At 37.6% G+C, this 23,176-nt stretch overlaps 1 protein-coding gene across 1 annotated transcript; it reads left to right on the forward strand.

The window, feature by feature from the left end:
* The first annotated feature begins 355 nt into the window (after positions 1 to 355).
* DENND6A (DENN/MADD domain containing 6A) lies at positions 356 to 21,332 on the forward strand. Its single transcript, XM_010183481.1, has 20 exons — positions 356 to 397; positions 1,414 to 1,452; positions 1,549 to 1,591; positions 5,036 to 5,148; positions 6,132 to 6,212; positions 6,583 to 6,688; positions 7,909 to 7,988; positions 9,498 to 9,560; positions 10,166 to 10,221; positions 10,559 to 10,681; positions 10,855 to 10,950; positions 13,157 to 13,251; positions 15,056 to 15,121; positions 15,217 to 15,281; positions 15,881 to 15,970; positions 18,222 to 18,275; positions 18,381 to 18,490; positions 19,067 to 19,169; positions 20,620 to 20,694; positions 21,201 to 21,332. Exons 1-20 carry the CDS (start codon positions 356 to 358, stop codon positions 21,330 to 21,332), a joined length of 1,632 nt encoding a protein of 543 aa, XP_010181783.1.
* The last annotated feature ends 1,844 nt before the right edge of the window (positions 21,333 to 23,176 follow it).

Here is a 23,176-nt window from a genome sequence, read left to right on the forward strand (position 1 = left end):
CTGGGCAGAGGTGACAGCTACAACTGCCTGTGCTCATCTTCCGTTGGCTTGTGGAAAGATGCACCAGCTTGGGAGGGAAAGGAGTATGGGTTCAAGTCTGATCTGGGTGCCAGTCATCTGGCTGGATGCAGATCGTTTTGACATCATTCACCTGCTGAAAGAGAGACGTTTTGGTGCATTGCTTAGCATAAGATAGCATAGGAAAATGCTAAGAGATTAAAAAAAGGTGGCGATACGTTGTCTGAATGCATCATGCAGGTGTCCCACCCACTTGTAGCTTTAGTTATACTGTGTTGAGTGCCTGGACGTAATTGGACAGAGGACTGAGGGGAATAAGAAATCAGTTTGGGACTTTATGGCCTGGAGACAGACAGCCCGCTTAGTAAGAGACCCGCCAGTAGGTGTTTTTCAGTTGTAGAGTAGAACAGCGCTATGTTATCCAGGAGGTACATTTACTTACATATTATAAAACACAATTAAATCAGGTAACTGGATGTTAGTGGTATGATAATGTGGGGCCTCTACACTGAGCTACTGCTAAGCCGGTGTTCTTGCATTGAACTTCTGTTCTGAGAGAAGTTTCCATCTGTGAGATCCCTGAAGCCTTTGAAATGTAATCTTTGAATTTATGTTTAGTTTCCTTTGCTTACAATCTAGCCACTTATTTCAGAAGTTTTGGGTTTTTTTTCGGAACTTTTTAGCTGAAATTTAAGTATTTTAGGTTTGTCTTCTTTCCTGTGTGTTCTTTCCACACTTAATTGCATAATCACTGGTTTTGTACATCCAGCGTTTTTTTAAATGATGACGCTTCCATATCTTACATTGTGTTGCATCATTTTTTATTTCTGCATTGTAAAAACATATTAAATAAATTTACCTTTTCTTTCCTATCAGTACAAAAGCCATGGCTTTTCAAGTGTACTCCTTGAACTTTCACAGTTCACAGCTCTCATTTGGGGCCATCCTGCACAAAGCAGCACTAACATAGAAGGTGTTTTGTGATTTGGACTTTGATTACTCCCACCTAACTCTCCATTGCAACGTATTTCAGACAATATTGTGTTACTGGCTTTCTGTGGAATCACCTACTGCATTTCGTATGTAAAGTTAAATCTACAGGGTGTGATACTGCCCTCCTTTGAGACACGTTGCACCAAAAGCCTCGAGTACTCTGAATTTTGCAGTGTATCTGTATGGTCTCAACAGGCATCCAAATACCTTGTAAAGATGGGTGATGAAGGTAGCTTAAAAGGATATGAAAAATAAGAACAGAGATATAGTATTAATGGATTACCATTGAAAATAGCCTAAGGCCAGGCAGGTATTTGAGGGTTGTATCGTAAAAATATTTAACAGAAGCTTACTGCTTATACCCAGTCTGTTTTCAAATCAAATCATACTTTTTTCCTGTAGGTATTATATCCTCCACATTCAAAACTCACAGATAAAGAGGTAAGTAATGGTTGCTGTGTAAGTATATAATTTGTTTTTAATTTAGTAATTTGAGGAAATATAACATGTCTCTTTTTTCTTTTCCCCAACCTTTAGAAAACCAATATTTGCTATTTGTCTTTTCCAGATTCTAATTCAGGTGAGTGCTTCCCTTGCTCTGTGGTTGTCTGCTGTTAGACTAAGCTGTGCTAAAAAGATAGAATTTGACAGTATATATTCTTGGTTTTAGATTAAATACTTATATTAATATGTATCTTAATATTACAATACAGAAGAGTTGCGAATAAGAATAAATATAAAAGTGTAATTGTCTGTATTGCCATAAGGTCTGAGAACTGTTGTTATTTTACATAAGTGAAATATCAGGAATGTGAATGCGTGAGACCTTCCAGAGACACGTGCAGATGTTTCGGAAGACTTGGCAAGTAAAGAATGAACGTCTTAATCTTGCTTTTAAACAAAATAAAAATACTCTCACTATAGAGAGGAGTGTGGGCACAGAATGTGAAAGGTTCAGTAAAGCCAATGGAAGCGATATGGAAGCCTCTTCTCACAAAGGATTTGTGTATTTTCTAAGTTCATAGCCATGAAACTGACTTACAGATTCCGAAGCGTTAAGAAAGCTTAAGTTTTCCCTTCACAACTGTTCTGTCTTCTCTGCTCTTGATGCTTCTGTTGCTGTGTGTGGTCCTGCTCACTAAATTCTGTAATCTAAACTCCTACTGTTCTGCTGCCAAAGAGAAATTGGAGGCACGTGGCTGATGACTTGGACCACCTGCACAAAGACACGGCAGAAGTACAGACACTTCCTTTCACAGTTTTTTTACAAAAGTCAAAAGATGTAGTCACAGACTTGTCCCTGTAACTGCTCTGCAGCACAACAACTCTGATATGTGGTGGTGCTAATGTGTGTTTTTAATGTGTGTGTGAGCTCTCTGACCTGATTCTACTAAACATATTTGTTAATTTTTGACCTTTTAATTTTAATGACATTAAGACAGATACTTTGTTTGTCATATCCTGTATATAAATAGCAGAAAAGCTGCTTTCTGTTACTGAAAGAGATGAGTTAACTGCCTCTTCTTACTACTCTTGTTGTCAATGGTTCCAAGTCTGGCCAACCTCCAGAAGGTTTATTGAAGGTACAGAATAATACGTTAGAAACAAGGCTGATTTTTAAATTTTTTTTCAGTTTTTTTTGTTTTGTTTTCAAATAAGTGTGGTAGTGAAGTTGTTTTAGATGGCATAGGTATATGCAATGAGGGTTTACTTGCAGCAGGAAAAAAATCCCACCTTTTTGCTATTTATTATGTCCCTATTAATCCCTATTAATATCCTGTAGGTTCTTGATTGTTCTTGGTAGGCTGAAGTTTCAAATTATGTAGAGGGATTACCTACGTAAAACCTGCGTTCTAGAAATTGGCTGGCAGTGTGTGCTAGCTGTTATGGTGTGTTTTTACATCATAGGCTGTAATATAAAAAGAAAAGCTTTGTAATGTAGCAGTGAAGGAAGTTATTAGTTTGCAGGTAAATTTTAGGTCAGTCTTTCTAGGTTTTCGTGTTTGCAAATGTTAATTCAACTTTTTTGTTTCCTTTTACAACTACAAAGAGATATCATTTTAGGATGTGTAGTGGCTGTGAATTCTGGGGGAAAATTGATTTAATCAGGTACAAGATCATGGCACTTTCTGTATTTTTAAGCTGAGTTTTCTTGGACAGTTATCTTTAAAATAATGCTTTCGCCTTTTCTGCTTGGATAGTTGAAGAAGGGACAGATATTTATCAATCTTTTCAAATTCTAATACCAGAAGAGCTTGTTAAATAAGAAGCTGTCATATTCTGAATGATATTTCAACCTATTAATGATTAAGAGTAATTTAATTTTGGATCTTCTATGTATAGATTTATATAATAGCTAGTAAAAAAAAAATCACCTATAAAAACTTTGAGGAAATTTAGTGCTGTGTTGTTGGCACATGCTGCATTTTTTCTTGTTAGGATTGGATCCAAATTGCTAAGCTCTTAGTTTAGTTACCTGTTTGAACTGGATGGTTGTCTCGTCACACGATGTTTGGTTACTTTTTGGTTTTATCTGTAGGTTTCTTGCTGCAGCTTCAAGGGGTTCTGAGCCTCAGACCTGAATGCTCTGAACGTGCCAGTGTGAATCCATGCTGCTGGTTGCACGGCCAGTGGATTTGGCTGGGCGTCTGGGCTGGCTGTGGTTGCTGTAACTGTGTATGTGACTGAAAGGGAAGAAGATGAAATTGAGCTGTTAAGTCTGAAGAAAGGCTCCCTGAAGGATGGAGCTCTGCCTTGCTGTTCCGCTGTTAGCACTGGCTGATGTCAGACAGGGCAGCTGTGAAGAGTTCAGAGCATCAGTAGTGACTCATTTTTTTCGTGGAGTTCTGTGAAAGTTATGTCCAAAAGCTGTAAGGGCAAAGCACTAATGAAGAAGTTAGAATCGATATGGAGAAGCAAGTGTCCTTTGCTAGCTGCAAACTTATTGCTGTAACAGGCGCTCTTAAGTTTAACAGTAGGTTGTTTTTTATAGTCACTTACATGAAAATTTACACTGTTACGGTGTAGATAGTCTGCTTACCACTGGCTGACAGTGCTCAGGACGTTGTCTCTCAGCTGACTGTGTTCATGTAGTAACACTGCATTCCAAAGGGACAAAAGGACTTTTTTTTTTACAGGTTTGCTAGAATGAGTTATGTACCTGCATGTTGTTAAGCGTCTAGCAGTCCCACTTAGCACTGTTCCTGTGAGCACCACACTGTGTTCAGCTTATACAGCTCCAACTTAAAGGTATTTCGGAGCTTCTGTTTTAACAGGAGAAAACATCTGTAATGGCAATAACACAGCTATGGAAGTATCGGTGGTACAAGTTCTGATAGTTCAGTTCTTGTGTTCCACCTGGTGAAAGTTCCTTTGGTATCTGATACAAACTTAGCCCAGATTTATTCTCAGACTGCAAATACTTGATATACTTAGTTACATTTTTCTTTCAGAAATCAGTTTTGATAGAAAGGAAGGGAAACTTCACTCCTTGGAGGAATTACTGGGAAGTAATACTCACTTTCACTCAGTGTTCTGCAGTTACTTTTGCAGCTTTCAAGAATACTGAGTCCTAGGCCTGCACGTGGAGTCGGAGGAGATCAGCATAATATACTTTCTTCCAGTGTGACTTATGTATGAACAGTTTGGTTTCAAAAAAGGTTAAGTGCAGCCACTCAACGGAGAAGATAGAACTGTACAGGCAAATGAATAAAATGTGTATTGACAGTATAAGGACCACCATTAGTAGAGCTGTTTAAGGACACGACAGTCTAAGGAACTCACTGAGAGGCAGAGCGACTTTTCTTCTTGTTGAAGGTAGGCTGTTTACTGTTGCCAAAGATGCTGAATTGTTCAGTCATAAAAATATAAATGTAGAAACGGTTGCAAGAGCAGGACACAATAGCAGTGCAAGATAAATGAACCAAAGCTGTTCTATTACTTTGACTGTAGACAAGTCCTCATGTTAACAAGGCTCAGACTCTGAATGCTCTCTGTTTCTTGTGTGTCTCTTCCTCCCATGTAGGTTGTCTTGGGGACACACAGTTTTGTTTTAGATTTCGACGGTCTCCTGGAAGGAAAGTCTCCCTGTGTTGTTTTCTGGACCAATTGGATAGAGATCTACCAGTTTACTTAAAGGTTGGAAATAAGAAAAAATGAAGTTAATTTCTTGTGGGTAATGTTAATTTATGGCTCTTCATGCTTAAATTTAGTGCTTGAAAAACAAACTTTCTGAATTGAATGTCCTGAAAGACAAAGCTCAACAAAAGTTTTTTGTAGCATGTTGTTACAATAATAATTAACTAATAATTAGCTCCATTAACTACTATTTTTGTCTTTCTTACTATGGGTTTTGGACTGCAGGGAATTAAATTGATGAGCAGACTGATTTTGTTACCGACTAGAAAGATGTAGATCAAAATGTTAAAAACCATTACTTTACTGGAAATCTGCTGTGCTTTATAACTTAAAAAAAGATTGAGATGTGTGTCTGTTTCCACTCTTCATTTTTTTGAAGATGGAGCAGTTATCTAAAGGAGGTAATGGCCAAAAAGTTAATCTCAGTATTCCATGAGGACTTTAACTATGACAGTGGGAATCTGATTCTCAGACTTCATTTGATTTGGTTATGTGGCAAATATTTAAATTCCTATTTGTAGGAAGGATTAAGCTGATGTTTGTCTGTGGGATGTGAGAGCACACTTCCTTAATACTCCAAGAATCTCTTGTAGAACGAATACAGTGAAAGACTACATTTTATCTTTTCAAGTCAGGGCTTTAAGGTTTTTAACTGCTAAAATCTTTTTTACTGCTGCTTTGCAAAATTGTAAGTGTTGATTTATTCCTCAGGAGATTAATTCCAGATTTGCTTTCATGGTGTGTCAGGAGAATATAGATGTAAAAATAGTAAAGCCAGAAAGCACAGCTGTTTCCACACACTGGTGTTTTCTCTTTGAAGTAGTTATTAAAAAAAATAATGCCAGTAAACAGAGTAATCCTTCTAGTTTATTATATCTAATCAACTTCGGAGCTTGCAGGGAAATAAGCTTTTAAAATGCCTACTGAATGCTTCAGAAAGAAGGGCACTATCAGGTAGCTGTATTGTTTTCTTTCTTTTGCAGAAAGATCCAGCATATTACTATGGCTATGTGTATTTCAGACAAGTTCGAGACAAGTCGTTAAAAAGAGGTTACTTCCAGAAGGTAATTTCAGTTCTCCTAGGAAAATATGAATTCACAAACTATTTTTCAGTGACCTCAGAGGAGCAAGCAGGGTGTCTTGCTCTCTTAACTAAATTAATTGTTGATTTATATTAAACAGGTCTAATTTTACCTCAGCTATGCTATGTTCCAGCTGTGCAGCCAGAACAATTTTTGTGTGTTTAAAAACAAAAAGCTGGGAATTTTTGGGAGCTGGTTTTTTTCCATTGCCTGTAGTCAAACGTGTGGTTGGCTTGCGCGTGTGAGAATAACACCACCTGACATTCTCTGCGGATAACCGGTAGAACTGCAGTAGAACCGAGAGAAGGGCTGAACTTAAATTCTGTTTTTGTTTTGTTGCTCTTTATTCCAGTCACTCGTCCTCATCAGCAAACTACCTTATGTCCATCTCTTCCGCACCATGCTTAAGCAAATAGCGCCAGAGTATTTTGAAAAAAGTGAAGCTTTCCTGGAAGCAGGTAGTGGTATGATTATGTTGTTCTGGAGGAGCTCCTATAATATCACGTGCTTCTTTTGGAGAAATAACAGTACCTTCCACACAGTAGTCTGCATTTCTGTCTTCTTGCAGGGTAGAGCGTTGAAACTTTCGCAAACTGGCTTGGTTTCTAGATAATTCAACAGAGCTAATCTGCAGTTGGACTCGATGATCTTTAAAGGTCTTTTCCAACCTAAATGATTCTATGACTCTAATTTTGGGTCCTCCATGGGAGAGTTGAAGCTCCCCTCTAAAAGACATCCAGGATTTTGGTGTCTGTTTCAGTACCAGCTGTTCTGTACAAGTCGCTGAAGATGATTCTTACTTTGCTCTCTTCACAAATTGAGTCCTTTTGGGCATTCTTGCAACTTCTGTTAAGCAATTGTACAAATATCATCATGAGGGGTTTTTGTGGTTTGTGTGGGGGTTTTTTTGTGGATTGTTTTGGGGTATTTTTTTCCCAAAGCAAAAAAGCAACAGAGGAGCACTGACAACAGGTGCTTGAGTCTTCATGTGGAACTTTAAGAGCCAGGGAGGGCCAAATGGGCAAGGCCTTTGCCTGGAAGTGCCATGTTCTTTTGTACTGTGTCTGCTCTATACAACATCTGCATCTCTTTGATTTCACTGAGCAGCAGTTTGTGGCAACCTTTATTGATGAAGGAATTGTATTTTTTTAACCACACGTAGATAAACAGGGTTTTTTGGCAGGTGATATTACGACCAAAGCAAGCTCTGCAGAAACTACTAGAACTAGTAATGATATTTGTAATTGTGTACAACAAAACACTGAAGAACTAGCTAGAAAGCTAGCCAAGCTAGAAAGCTGGCTTCTTCTTAACTACTTGTGTTTATCTGTTCTACAGTAGCTAACGTACATAAATATGTGTGTTCTTTGCAAAGTTTCTTAATACGTGCATTAGTGGCTTCTTGTGTAACATTTCTTCAACTAATTTCAAGTCTAGCTGCTACAAAAAGGGAAGACGAGGACGCTGTTTTCTTGAAATGAAATACTTTGTAGTTCTAACAAAATAATACAGTAAGAATGTCAAAAAGGCTGTAAACTTTAGAGTGATCAAGAGATAGGTAGAAGTGTTGTGGGCTGTCAGCACTGCTTTAAAATTGCAGTGTGCACAAAGGTGACTACAGTATCATGTGTTATAGCATATATAAACTAGTTATAAATTATACTTTTTTTTCTTTAAGTTTGTAGTGATGTTGATCGTTGGCCACCACCAATTCCAGGAAAAATACTGCATTTGCCTATTATGGGCATTATAATGAAGGTAAATACTCCCACGCTTATTTTTCTCTGAGGGTGTTTTCCCCTCCATTTACTACATAGGTGCTCGCTGTGTTCTGCCTTGTTTTCAGCATGTCATACTTCAAAACAGGAGTAGATGTGTGCTCCACTCAGAGTGAAGGTCTGGGATATCTTCATTAGGTTTCTTGACTGGGGGCAGGAGGGCTGGATCTTTTATGGTGCATAGGTTAATATGTCATTTCAGTACAGTACAACTGTATTACAGTACAACTGCTAATTGTAGTATTAGTGTGTCAGTATTATCCTTCTGAAATATGCTTTCTAGGAGATTTTAATGCTAATTATATTTGTCAAATCAGACATTAAGTAACGCTTCAAAATACTGAAAGTTAAGTTCCAGTCAAGCAAATTGAATATATTGATGCAAATCATTCTTGGTCCTGATGTTTGGCAAGTAAAAATCTTTTTTGGCCTGCGTACTAGAAATCAATTTATTGGTCTGTTGATAATTTCCAATGAAAGTGAAATACACATGAAGAAAGCTATTAGAGAAGTTATATCTAGTGCATGGGGAGGAACTGTAGATATTAAATGGTGGCTAAGAACTGGGCCCCTGGGAACCATACCATCTTCATACGAAATGCAATTAAATGGGTTTGATGGATCCAGAGGTTACAGTTGGGAGTACATTCTTAGCAGGTAGTCTCAAGTTTATGGCTAGACGTGTGTGCATCACCAGGGAGAGGATGGAGAAGTTTCAGAAGCTGTTCTGAAAGCAGAAATTTAAGGAAGCTGTGTTCTGGATGCTGGATGATAATGATGAGTGTCAGATACGTCTTGTTTGGGTATTGCCTGCATTTATCTTATCGGTAATTCTTACCCATGAGAGTTGAAATTATGTTCCTAAAGTAAGCCAAGCTATAATTACTGTCTTCAGTGGTATTGTCTCTGGTTTTTTACACTGTTTGGACAGTCAGTTTTAATTGTTGCATCTAAATTACGTCCATTTGTGCACACCAGCTTCCAATATGATTAAATTTGTAGTAGTCAAGATGCAGGCTGCGAGGTCAGAAAAATCGTTTGTTGTTCAGTGTGTTCGGATTCTGCCGCATACCCACCAGGACGTCTGACGTGTTAGGAGAGGGCTTGTTCTAAAAGAAATTCTGTACCACCATAAAACCTCGTAACCTTATTTCAGATCGTTCTCTCCAACATCTAAACATATTTTTGTTGAAATTATTGTAATAGTTGTTACTAATGTTACCAATAGTCTTTTTTTAACTGAAGTATAATTTTTATAGTCTAACATCTAATTTGCAGTGCGGTACTACATAGCGTTACATATTGATTCCTGTAGCCATGATACGTAGTCCTCAGCTACGTGTTCGTTGTTACGGGGACGTTCTGTAGAGTAAGTTAAGCGTTGTACCGTAGCGTATCCTCTTTAAATGTTACGTCATGTTCGTAAGTCAGCATTTTCAGTCTCTTGAGTTTGATACAAGGAAAAATAGCCTGTCTTTTTCTTTCAAAGTTGCGGATTCCAACATATCGTGACAAGTCTGGAACAACGCCAATAGTACAGAATATGCACCAGGTAGAGATTAGATACTTCTACTGTATATAACCCAGATAAATATCTGCCTTCATTTTTTACTTTAAACTTGTTCATAAAAAGATTGGTAGCAAATCCTCATATACTTTGATAATAGTGAAATCTACAGTCTCTTAAACTTTGAGGTGGACTTTAGAGTTGGATTCTTCATAAAAAAGATATTCTAACCCAGTTACCCCAAGTACTTCAGAAGAGGGATGAGTGTCCAGCTCCTGAAGAGGATCGTTGGCTGACAGAATTATTGAACATCCTATTAATGAGTGAAACTATACTAAACTAGGATGAAAACAGAATAAAAAATCTTCAGCCGTAGAAGATGGATATAAAACAAACTGTGCCTTCATGTGCTGCGTGACTGTTGTTTCAAACAGCTTCGGTATTTTATGTCTTGTCTGTACTGAAAGTTGCATGCCTGTAAGTGATGTGCGTGTTGGGGGAAATCTTAGGAAATCTAAGGGAAGAATCTTAGGGAAACCTTGTCTATAGGGTATATACCATCTGCTATCTGTAAGCATTTAAGGGAAACTATTTCATTTAATACCTAGGTATTCTGATGACTAAAAAACAAGCATTGCGATGTCTTTTAGGCAGATGCTCAGATCTCTGTGGCTTTACCAACTGTTCATGAAGTAGATCTTTTCAGGTAGGAGTTTGGACTGATTTATTCCTGGTTATGAGTTCCCTCAAGTCAAATACTTTTGGTAGTTCTGTAACACACGGATAGCTTGGAAGCTAATATTTATCAGTATTGTTTTTAATATTCTTCTGTGAAGCTGGCTAGAAAACAATTTGGACAACATGCAGGCTGAAACTGCAATAAATAAGCACGTTCATTAAATGTTCTGTTTTACAAGAGTATTTTATGTTTTTCAAATGACTGTCAAATACTCCTGCAAACTTCCTTTTTGTCTAGTTCTTAACCAAATACATATTTCTTCTGGTTCTGTTAACTGTATTAAAATACCTTAATCTGTTTTTAGGTGTTTCTGTCCAGTGTTCTTTCACATTCAGATGCTTTGGGAACTGGTACTGCTAGGAGAACCGCTCGTTGTGATGGCACCATCGCCATCAGAATCTTCAGAAACCGTGCTGGCACTTGTTAGGTAAATGTAGTGGAGCTCCCTAACTAATGACCAAGTGAGTCGTTGTGCGCTGCAGCTGAGTACAACTTCATGTGATCTGAATATAACGAAGCATTGCAAACTTCAGATTTGCTTGTTTCATGAAATTCTGCACTGTATACATAGAACAAGCTTTTCCTCTTTCTGCCTTGCAGTTGCATTTTACCGTTAAAGTACTGCAGTGATTTCAGGCCATACTTTACCATCCATGACAGTGAATTCAAGGAGTATACGACTCGCACACAAGCCCCGTAAGTAAATAGAACTTTTCTGTGAAGGTGTTCCTCAAAGCCACTCATAATCATAGAATTGTTTTAAGACAACTGCTTAACTATTCTGAATGTCTACCAGTAGAAAATTCCACTTAGACTCCTTAGTTATAAGATTTAACTTGGAGTGCAGTAAGTAGCTGGTTTAAGTTTTCACTCCAGTTAGATAGGATAAAGAAGTTATGAAATAATGTCATAATTAAGCTACATTTGAGCTTCATAGGATACTTGTGTATGGAAGTAAGTAAAACTGCAAATATGCAAGCAAGAAAAGATTTGCTTTTTCATAAGGATTTGCCTTTGCAACACCAGCTCCGTAGTAACTCCTTGGGAAATGGTTCTGTAATTATTTCTGGTTTTTAAGCAATTACTAACTGAAGTGATGTCTAGAATTCAACATCCATACACGTGGTTTGTAATGTTAATCCAGTTGGCGCCTTTGTTGAGACAACAATTTGAAAAGTAAATATTTTTTCACTACATGTATTAGGAATATGTTGTAAATAATTCAGAAATTAAGAGTCTTTTTTCTTAAGAGCATGACTATCAAAACAGTTCTGTTGGAAACTGCTTTACGGACACGCTTTTCCCCTTTTTTTAATCCTACTCTTATTTTGAGAGCATACACCTCCAATATTTATTATATGTTATTTAAATGCAACTTGATTTGAGAATGGAGTGCATGTGTTAGATTCACCGATCTTTTTATAAGTATTTTTTTCTAATGTCTGCACAGGCAGCAGTTGTTGTGTTGGGGTTTTTTGTTTGTTGTTTTTTACTGTATTCTTCCTCTCAATGAAAGTATTTCCAGAGATACAGCAGTGGAAAAACATACAAACATAGGCACTGTTTCAGATTGTGTTCCATGGGAATGGTTATGCAGTATGTAATTTAGTTTCTAAAAATAATTCCAGGAAGAATTTGGTTAAACTTTAGTAACCCATGTTTTAAAACTTGCATCTGCTTCTCTGTAGCAAAATAGCAAGGTTGTTCAGTATGTACATTAGTACTTGATATAGAGCTAGAATTGCTCTGACTTTCTTAAGGAAGGCAAGAAAATTGTAAAGACTGGAAATAGGCTTTTGGAACAGCGACTAAGAAGGGGAAGAATCCAGATGATGCAGATTTTGTGTATTTTATTGCCTTGATCAAGAGGGGGGAGCAAGGGGGTATTTCTCATCTTGATGTTTTGATTATCATGCCTTTTCAGAAAATACTGCAGTGTTTTAAAATAAGAATTGGTTCTGGTAAATATGATAGATTACGACTCCTAAAAGTGACCAAGTAGGTTACCAAGTCTAGCTGTTCTATCACCAGTGGCAGTGAAACAAGATTTCGCATGATTTGTTACCAGTTTACTTTGAGATGGAGAAGAATTATTTTTGTGTGTAAATGAAAGCCTTACTTGACTGTCACACTTGATCTCTAACCTTCCAGGTAGTAAAAGGATGCCAGTTTGTGTACATTCATCTAAACCAGGTCTGTCTGAAACTTGCTTTTTGGTTCCCACAAAATACACCCAAGAAGATTTAATAATTGTATTAATTTAGGCTAGTCTTGATCCTTTCCTAGGGAGGAGGAGGAGGACACCTATTGTTTGGGTTCCTCTACAAATAAAAGAACCCAAATATCTTGTTCTTGTACAAATATCTTTCTCTTATACAAACATCAGTCACGTCAATGTGCTTTTTCAAGTACTGAGAGTTTGTTATAATCAAACCTTGAAAAGTAGTGATTTGTCTTTCAACTAGGGGTTAGATTCCTGCTCGTTTAAAAAAACAAAACCAAACAAAAATCAGACAGTCTCCTGTTCTCATCACTGCAAGTGGGTAGAATTTAGCAAGGAGTAAGCAGAAGACGTTGCTTTTATTCTCCACTACCATTTGGATTTTAAGATACATTTGTCCTGCTACTTTCTAACACTTAAAGTTTTTGAGTTGCTCTTAACGTGCAACTTAAAATGTAACTCTTGCATACAAAAGGAAAATCATTTAAAGTTAAGAATTAAAGTTGACCTTTTGTATTGATTTAAGACAGAAGCTCTTACTTTCCTGTGTAACCTCATCTGGGTGTTCCTGCTCTGGCAGGGGGATTGGACTGGATGAGCTTTTGAGGTCCCTTCCAATCCCTAACGGTCTGGGATTCTGTGATTACTGTCATATTTGAAATATTGTCATTATTTTTCTAGACCATCTGTCATTCTAGGGGTGACGAATCCTTTTTTTGCTAAAACACTTCAGCACTGGCCTCACATCATTCGAATTGGAGATATTAAACTTCCAGGTAATGTGCAAATACCTTCTACAGTTCTGTGCAAGAAGATCTAGCTGTGTGCTTATTTATTTACAAACATACATAATTTAGTTCAATTAATTTAGTTTAATACTAACCAAATCCTTATGGATGTAAACTTATCAAGTGAAATTAGGCTATTGAGTGCTGTATGTCTTGAACTGCTAAATGTAGTGTATTAAATGCATTAGGTGGTAATATGTACTGGTAAAAATGTTTTACCTTTTGCACAATCCTGTTTTTATATCTCTACCAATAAGGTATTCAAATGAGAAACATCATTGATTACTGACGGTAATTTTAGGATGAGTAGAATGTAATCAATCAGTCGCAGCAAATGCACAGAGACACCTGTGAAAGCGAAGTTTGAATGTTGCAATGATAGAAGTTGTTTGACGGTATTTTAATAATGTATTTCTCATCTGGCAATATTCTGGTAATTATTAATTGTTCAAGTTGGGTGATTTCCTTAGAGGATTGAGTGGAAGTTTAATGTAATCTTTGGATAACATGTCAATTGTTAGCCTGCAATAAAATACTGCAGTGCTCTCATTATTTTATGAAATTCCTGAATGCTGTTTGCTGTGACAGCTTCACTGTTTTGTGCTGATAGTGAGAATGCATAAATACCTGGTTAGGATAATGCATCATAACGTTCATTTTTGTAGAATGAGTTACATTCAATTTCTGAGCACATCAAGTAAATTAAGGATTATGTACTGTGTTCAACGTTACTAGGCAAGGTTTTGCTTTACTTTAAAACACCGTGCTTGTCCTTGTTTCAGAATACCTATGGCGGTGTGGGGAGGAGTTAGCTGCTGTGTAGTTAAGGTTTGGAAAATAAAATCTTAATTAAACCTCTGCAGAGTCATATACACAGGTTGCCCTCAAAGTTGATAGACAGTTTCAAGTATGAAATTCTAAAATTTTGGTACAGCTATGCAAAATGTTTAGTCAGGAAGTTCCAGAGAGAAATCTGACCTGCCTTTAAAAATATAAACTTTATTTCTTTGAGGGTGGTGGTTTTGGCGGGGAGGTTGGTGGCTGTAGGGGGGTGGTTGTGGTTGTAGCGGGGGTGTTGATGGTGGTGGTTGTTGTTCCCTTTTCTCCCCACTGCAGTTTCAATAGCAGCTTACACTGTTCGCTTTTCTGAAGTCAAGCAATCCAAGAGGAGAGTTCTGCTGAGACTGCAAGACTCTTACCAGGGCTTAGGATCTCCTGGCTGGAGAAGGCTATATTTGGGAAAAAACCAAACCAAACCGAAACCAACTTCGTTTGGCCTATGGAAAAGGAGACTTAAATTAATTTTCTTACATCACTTAAACCATGGCTACTGTCTTAACTTCTTTTATACAATTTTTATTTTGGCCAAGGTACTAAAGATTTGTTTCTGAAAGCTTTTACCCTAAGGGGAACAAAGGAAGGTGGAATAAACTTTAAAATTAATGGAACAGTCATTCACTGCTATGTAGTTGGTATTTTAATGTGGTTGCTTTGATTCAGAAGGTCGTAGTTTTGGTTTCTTGGTTTGGTTTTGTTGGGTTATTTTCTTTTCAACAAGTAACCCTTACGTAAAGTGAAAAGCCCGTATGCTGTTATTCACGTGTTTACTGGATGTTTCTGGATGTATACGTGGATGCTTGTCAGTGTTTCTAATGCTTCTTAACACTATTAGATGGTCTTCTAAATGAAAGTATCCATTTCTAAAAATCAGTGCAACGTAGAGCACAGCAACTGCAGTATCTGGTAATAGGGATGTTGATCTCAAGTAAGGTGGATTTAAATATTTTGGCAGGTGAAGTTCCAAAGCAGGTGAAAGTGAAAAAACTGAAGAACCTAAAAACTTTGGACTCCAAACCTGGTAATATGTTGCTTCAGAGTTAAATTACCAGTATTTTAGTTTTAAAAAGCATGCCAAATTTTTGCTTTGGCTATATGCTGCTTTTTTTTCTGTAGGTGTTTATACCTCTTACAAGCCATACTTGAACAGAGATGAAGAAATCGTTAAGCAGTTACAAAAGGTAATACTGCAAGTCTCTTCTGAATGGAAATTGTCATGGTGTGTTCATTTAAGGCTGGGCTCAATCTACGGAACCGAAATGAAACTGGATTCTGATTCCTTTGCCCAGGTCATAACTGAATAGATAGATACACACCCTTGTCACAGAAGAAAGGCTACAGCCTTGGTAGAGGTTTCTATAACAACGTGAATGGTGGAGCTCAAGAAGTTAGCCTAGTAACTTAGAGAATTGAAAGTTCCATCTGTTTTGGGTTTTCCACCCTCTGACATCCCCTTCTAGTCTAGTTGGTCTCATGCAGGAGGTGTGTAAGAATCAGCTTTCAAACTTTAACTGATTTGCACAAGTTTGTTTATAAAAAAAAAAAATTCTGCTTGAATTTCTTTACATGAAAATTAAAAATCAGCAATTGAAGGGATGAATATCTGTGCAAAAGGACTTGACGCTGTTGCTTTCATGTTTCAGGGTACGGGGTGCTATGTGCAGGCTGATGGCAAATGAATACAGAAACACTGGAACATTCTTTAAAAACAAACAACACAACTACTTACATGTTTTAGGGCAATACACTTACTGTGATGTTTTATTTATTTCTTTTTAAGGGTGTACAACAAAAACGTCCTACAGAAGCACAGAGCGTGATTCTTCGGAGGTATTTTTTGGAATTGACGGAAAGTTTCATTATTCCATTAGTGAGTTCTTCAAACTAACATTTTTTTACATAAGTAACTTGGAGTAGCTTTTTTGGAGTGAGTCTGACTGGATAAGGCCAGTAACTATCCAGTAACTAGCAGTGTACCCTTGTGGTCGAGACTGGGTCCTGTTCAACATCTTCACTAGTGATCTGGATGATGGCACAGTGTGTACCCTGAGCAAGTCTGCCGGTGGTACGAAACTGGGAGGAGTGGCTGATACACCAGAGGGTCGTGCTGCTCCTTGGAGGGACCTCAACAGGCTGGAGGAGTGTGCTGGCAGGAACTTCATGCAGTTCAGCAAAGAGAAATGCCAAGTAGGGAGGAATACGCCTATGCAGCAGTATATACTGGGCGCTGCCAGGTTGGAAGGCAGCTTTGCAGAAAAGGATCTGAGGGTCCTACTGCACATGAAGCTGAACATCAGCCAGCAAAATGCCCTTGAGGCAAAGAAGGCCACTGGTATCCTGGGCTGCATTAGGAGGAGTGTTGCCAGCAGGCTGAGGGAGGTGATCCTTCCCCACTGTTCATCACTCTTGAAGCCACACCTGGAGTATGGTAACTGCTTACCAAAATCGTTAAGCAGTTCTGGGCTCCTCAATACCAGAAAGAGATGGAGGTAGTAGAGGGAGTCCAGTGAAGGGCCACTAAAGTGACTGAAGAACTGGGGCATCTTTCATATGAGGAAAGGCTGAGAGTGCTGGGACTGTTTAGCCTAAGAGAAGGTTCAAGGTGGGGGGAAATCTTATCAATGTATATTAATCTGAAGAGAGATTATAAAGAAGATGGATCCAGGCTTCTTTCAGTGATGCCTAGTGACAGGACAAGACACAGTGGTCTCAAACACAGGAGGGTCTGTCAGCCATTACAAAACACGTTTTTACTGTGAGGGTGACTGAGCATTGGAACAGGTGAGGTTGTGGAGTCTCTATCCTTGGAGATACTAAAAAAACTGGGCATAGTCCTGGGCAGCCTGCAGGTGTGCTTGAGCAGGGGAGGAAAGAGGGGAGTGGACCAGTGACCTGTAGATGTCCCTTCTAGTTTCAACCATTTTGTGATTCTGTGAGAAATATTTGAGCTACAGAAATTTACCATTAGGTTCTGTCTTGACTTTTCTAAGATACTGTAGCCTTACAATTCTTTATTTACTGTACTTAGTATAAAAACGATGAAGGCCATAGATTAATGTCAAAATGAAATGTTTATATGCCAAGACAAAAGGTTCTCAGAAAGGAATGCTGCTTCTCGCGAGACAGCATTTTCAGATGTTAGCTTGCAATGCACTGTGTAGCATTTGCACAAAGCAAAGCTGTGTGTATATTTAACACTGAGCAGGAAGGAAATTTCTTTAACCCGTACTCAATACTTGTAACTGCTGTCTGCTGTTGAAACTTTTTTTAATTTCTATTTAAATGTGAAGGTGTTTCCCCAGACCTTGAGAAATGTCAATACTGAAAAGGTAGAGTTGGAAAGCTGTATAAGTTTATACTCCTGTAGTAATTTGCTATGATAGCTGAGGGGATACTACAAAGTAATCTTTCACAGATCAAAATGTATGGCCTTTTGCATACAAGCACTTTCAAAATGTATAGCAGCTTATATTGATGTGCTTGTGTTAGCTGGCACAGTGGTGCTGCCTCCAGTCATCAGACCTTAAGCTTCAGCAGTGGCCTTGCTGAGAAATGTCTCCACTGCTCATATGTTTGTTGTTGGGGCTCTAGCCATGCCTTTGCTAAGTGTTACTACTACAGAGATGGCCACAGCTGATAGTGTTTGGTAGGTTGATCTTTATTTAATGTTTGTATGAGAGATGGTGAAAATCACTTCCAAATACTTGATACAAAGTGGGATTGCTGTTTGGAATCACTGGTGATATGAAGGTACCTGTGGACTGTCATCAATGAAAAGAAAGGTTATTAAGAAAGTGGCTGGAGTTCAGGATATATATATATATATATATATGTGTGTGTGTGTGTGTGTGTGTGTGTGTGTTTCTGTATAATCCATGTATGTGTTTGCTTCCTGACACCCTTTCCCCCATGTCCGTCTTGAATCTTGTTGACGTAAAGTTCTGTAGTTGGGAAATACAAATGGTCTTAGATAAGCTCCTTCTTACGCTCTCATGTAGTGAATATGCATGACCTCACCCTGTACCAATACTCAGAGGGGAAAATACTGTGGTCACAAGTGATAAGTAAACATACACGTGGACTCTGTATCTCTCAACAGCCTTTCTTTCTCCTTTCCCTAGGAACGTTACGTGGCAAGCCTAATGCCTTTGCAGAAATGCATATCACCATGGAAGGTAAGGAAATACAATTTGAATGACCTGGAAATTGGTGATTAGAGAAAACAGTTACGGTATGTTAGCGGTTTTTTTGGGTTTTAGTTGTTTGTTTTCTTTCAATAGAGTCCACCACAGCTGAGGCAGTTTAGCCAAGACGACTTCTTGAAGACACTGGAAAAAGCAGGACCGCAGCTCACATCAGGCTTAAAAGGAGACTGGATAGGACTTTACAGGTAATTTCTATCACCAGCATCAAAGCATTGTATCAATGAAGACAAATCAGTATGCTTTTTTCCCCGAACAAAATTATTGACAGTATTGATTTGAGTAAGACTTACTTTCAGAATATGTGCTATTAATAGGCGTTGATAGTGCTTAGTATATTTTACTTGCTTAAATCTGTTTCTCTGTAACCTGTTAATGATTTTCTCAAGATGCTACTAACACTACAGGTCTCTGTATGCTACTGTTATTTTTGGGTTTATTTCTGGTTCTAACTTGATTCCTTCTTCCAATCAAACACAAAGATAACAATGAGGATATTTCAAACTGAGCCTTGCTTTTTTACTGACAAAATTCCTCATCTTTGTTGTCTTTCAGATACCTTTTATTTATATTGTTCTCTCAGTCTTGTGATTAACAGAAGCACCTGTTACACTCCACTTCGGAATAGTACTTTTTTTTATTAAAGGGTCCCAATATTATCTTCAGCCTCAAACATAATTACTTTACATTTGATGATGTAGAAGAACGTGCTATCAAAATTATTATTAAAATATAAAACATATTTTGCTTTCATGTTTTACCAGGCATTTTTTGAAATCGCCCAACTTCAATGGTTGGTTTAGGAGTCGGCAGAAAGAAATGACACAGAAGTTGGAAGCCCTTCATTTAGAAGCACTCTGTAATGAGGTTAGGAAAAATGTGTGTTTATGAGTGTATTTATCATATTGTAGTAAAAATATATTCACCCTCGAGTCAGTTTTACTCCTCCTGTTTGCATTGGTTGAACATAAAAATATTGACAGTTGTGTCAAGTCTGATCTAGCAAAACATGAATGTGTTAACCCAAGTACAAGCTAGAACTAACATAGCAAAAGAGGACAACATGAAATGCAGTTCACTCCTTAAAAATTGCTGTCATAATTTGTAAAAATCTTCAGTCCTTTTTTGTTTTGTTGTGTACTTTGAAATTGAATATCCCCATCCCTCCACAGAAAAGGGGTTTTTTCCTCTTATTTGATAATGTTACTTCATTCAGCTTCCTTCGTTGGCATTCCAACACGTTTTTAGTTGTGATACAGTTTGTAGTGTTGAAGGTAATTAGATAGGGGAGAGTAAATAAGCCTACATGTGAACCATAGTCATTGGAAGCTGAGGCGTGGCATCTGCTTATTGATATATTACAAAGTGCCACATAAATGATCTTACCATGTAAGATCCAGTCTTTACTTAAAAAGCTGAAGTGGGTATCAGTATAATTGGAGTCAGAACAATTGATATCTATATTATTGCAAGAGGAGAAGGGATTGTACAGCTGAAGAGGGAATAGGAAGAACAAGAAAAAAAAAGTCAACACCACAGCCTTAAAGCAAACAAAACATTGTGCTGGTTATTTTTAAAAAGCCATTGATTTTTATCCCTTGCCTTGTCAGTTTCTAAACCAGTACGTTGTAGCAACCCAAATAGATTGTTCAAATAGAGCAGCCCACATAATTTTGAGGGCAATAGCTAGGTCAATTTTATCACCTAGAATCTATCGAACTATATTTGACATTAACTAACTGCAAAGGGAACGTCACAGACTGTCGTATTACTGACTCTGCTCCTTAGTATCTTTTGATGCAAGTGTTAACATCTTTCTCTACATGAGCAACTGTCTTTCATAGGTTAACAGTAAAGGGGTAGGGGAACAGACCTTCCATAAGGAAATTGACTTAGTGAATATGTTTTAGAAGTTATCAACTATGTGATCTCCTTTAATGCCCTAGAAACAAAAAGAGCAGCCTGGCACTATTTTAATATTTCATTGTGCTGGCAGATTGGGTAAACATCCCCTGCCATTTTGTATGTAGATGCTATTTTTGAAACTAAGGCCTGTTTGGGATGATTTTTTTTTATTTCTTTGTATTGTGTTTGTGTCCTGGTCTCCTGTTTTGATAAGTCCTGGGCAAACATGCAAATAAAGCAGATTTTGCAGTTCACAGTAGAGACAGCACATGAGTAAAATGAGTTTAGTAAATGGCATGAGAATAAGGAAAAACGGAAGACCCATCCTGAACAGTAGGTGTAGATTAATGCTACTTCTGAAAATTATCTATGTTGCAATAAATATTTCAGTGCTTAATTTTTATTCTTTTAGAACTTGGTTTTCTGGAGTCAGAAGCATACTGAAGTAGAAACAGTGGATCTTGTCTTAAAGTTGAAGAATAAACTGGTAAGTAACTGAATTGAATATGGCTCAAATTTGCCTGTCTTAACTAAATAAAAGTATTACACTGTTGTGTTTACAAGTAGTTAAATGAAAATATTCTTTAAGGTCTAGGTAGCTCAAGGGATCAGTCATTCAGGTTTGTAAAACAATCGGTTCATTTCAGCCATGACTGAGTTTCCAGCTCCCCAACATCTTCTGGCTGTGTTGGAAACACAGCACTGATCTTGTGGTTTTTTTAAACTAGTTGAAACTTTGTGACCGATCTGAGTGGGAGCAAGGCTGAATCCTCAGCGAAGAAGAAAACCAAACTTGTTGTGCTTGCTGAAAGTCCCAAATCGGTGTTAGCTCATGCTGGTGTGTGGTTGTTGAGGAAACCTGCTATTGTCCAGATTCCTACTGAGTCAGCAAATGAGGACTTCATTTTCCAGATTCACTAATACGTCACTTTGGTGTGTCTTAAGGTCAACTTGCACTTTTAGTAGAAATGATATTTTATTGTACTTTTGCAGTTGCAGGCTGACAGAGAACAGCTTCCTGTGAAAACTGACACACTGAAAAAGCTGCAAACGCACATCAATGATATCATACTAACGCTTCCAGATGACTTACAGGACATCTTGCTCAAAACTGGCACAACGTGATTTCTACTGAGTGTTTTTTGCGCTGAAAACAAATGTCAAATGTAGTATAACAGAAGGCAGTGGCTTAACTTCAGAACACAGCTCTAAATAGTATATTAACACTACGAATGGACTGTACTAATAATATAGCCTGCTATATTATTTTCACTGGTTTTTTTCCACTGAAATACCAATGCAACTAAAGGAATTCCTGTGTCTAATAATGTTTGAAATAAGTGCTCTTAAAGAAATCTGTGGGCATATGAGACTATACCACCAGGTATGACCATGGTGCAGTGCTGGCATTGCAGAATGTTTTCTATTTGGTGCTGCTATACCCAATCCTGTTAACTCAGGGGTAAGCAATATTGATCCTGTACTGTCCTGTTAAAGCAGTATCTGCTTCCCTCCCCTGCCCCCTCCTTTTTTTTCCTGTTAGTTTTTATCTAGTGATAAGCCCAACTGCAAATTATTAGATTTGGTCAGAATACATTGCAGTTGAGGTATTTTACTGGTAAGTCATTGCTTTCAGAACTGTTTCAGACAGCTCAAATAATCAGATCAGTTCTTAACTTACTTCCTTTCTCCTCCTTACCATCTTCCAAACCCATATTAATTTAGCATCTTTAAAGAACAGAAGGCAGCTGACAGAAATTTCCTGAAGAGAAGTCTCTTCCATTCAGTGTCAGCTGATAAAGGTGCTCTTACTTGCATGCCTTAAGTATAAAGTAATTGTGTACTAATTGGTGGTTTTAAACTGCTGATGTTCAGGATTTGAAGTGTATCACTAGTGTAAATACAAGTATGCAGTATTGATCACAGGAAATAAACATGGTGGTGGTCTAATTCAGATTTTAAAATCAGTTATTTCAGTAGGGTTAGCTGATACCCAGTCTGTTTCAGTTGGAGACCACAGCAGTCAGCTCCTGTCATAAACTTTTTATTGTCATTTTTAATTGTTTTTACTGGTACCAGTGGGGTGTTTGAGGAGGTAATGGGGCTGGAAGGAGAAGGTGTTTGCTTCAGCTGAAAGAAAGCCTATGGAAGGGCCAAACTGTGGCAAGACAAGATTGTAGCATGAAATTATTCTCATTGTATGCATACAGCAGTCGTGCATAAAGAAAATTTCCTCTTGCAGGAAGAATGTAATATTTATCTTCAACAAGTTTCAGTGGTATATAAGAACTCAGCTACTCCATGTGCAGTGTTGTACTTTGACCAGTTTCAAGTAGAATGAACTTAATGCTCTACTGTACACACAGCATACACTTTTATATGACAACTGGATCACAATTCTAAAAAACCCTCTGCTTTCAAGTGCTTGGATGGATTTTTTTAAAACTTACGACATAATCCTGCTACAAGAATATGCTTTTGTATAATAAATATTTCATACCATCTTTAAAAATGTCTTATTTAGATATAAAGTGTCACAACGGTATTTTTATGAAAATATGTATTTTAATACTGTTATGGTTTGTATACAATTACTCATGACCAAAAGTTTAATGTATCTGTTATGTTACTTAAACTACACCACTTCAGCATTAATTTCTAACTTGCAGACTTTTTCTTTTGCACATTGTGATGAATAGCATTTCTAATCCAGAAATTAGTAAGTGGGCATTCTTATGCTAAATTATCTTAAATACTTAACCTGGAGCACTGTGTAGTTTCTCGGAACCATGTAAACCGGTAACAACTATAACTGTCATATGAATGCAAATATGTATTTTTGTAAAAGAAAATAAAGGGTTTGATTTTTATTTTTTTCTTTGGGATCTGTGTGACTTAGATGATGCATGGCTTGCTTGTTTGTTTGGTTGTTTTCCCCCTCTCCTGTGTAAGCAGAGCTGTTTAGCAGG

Source organism: Mesitornis unicolor, unplaced genomic scaffold (genome assembly GCF_000695765.1).
Source record: "Mesitornis unicolor isolate BGI_N332 unplaced genomic scaffold, ASM69576v1 scaffold47354, whole genome shotgun sequence".
Taxonomy (NCBI): Eukaryota; Metazoa; Chordata; class Aves; order Mesitornithiformes; family Mesitornithidae; genus Mesitornis; species Mesitornis unicolor.

Excerpts from the sequence above, each read along its gene's own strand:
- DENND6A (XM_010183481.1), top strand. The coding sequence starts at position 356 with ATGGCCTGGAGACAGACAGCCCGCTTAGTAAGAGACCCGCCA. Across the intron at positions 398-1,413 it reads GCTTAGTAAGAGACCCGCCA|GTATTATATCCTCCACATTC; the intron begins GTAGGTGTTTTT and ends TTTTTCCTGTAG. Across the intron at positions 13,252-15,055 it reads TGGAGATATTAAACTTCCAG|GTGAAGTTCCAAAGCAGGTG; the intron begins GTAATGTGCAAA and ends ATATTTTGGCAG.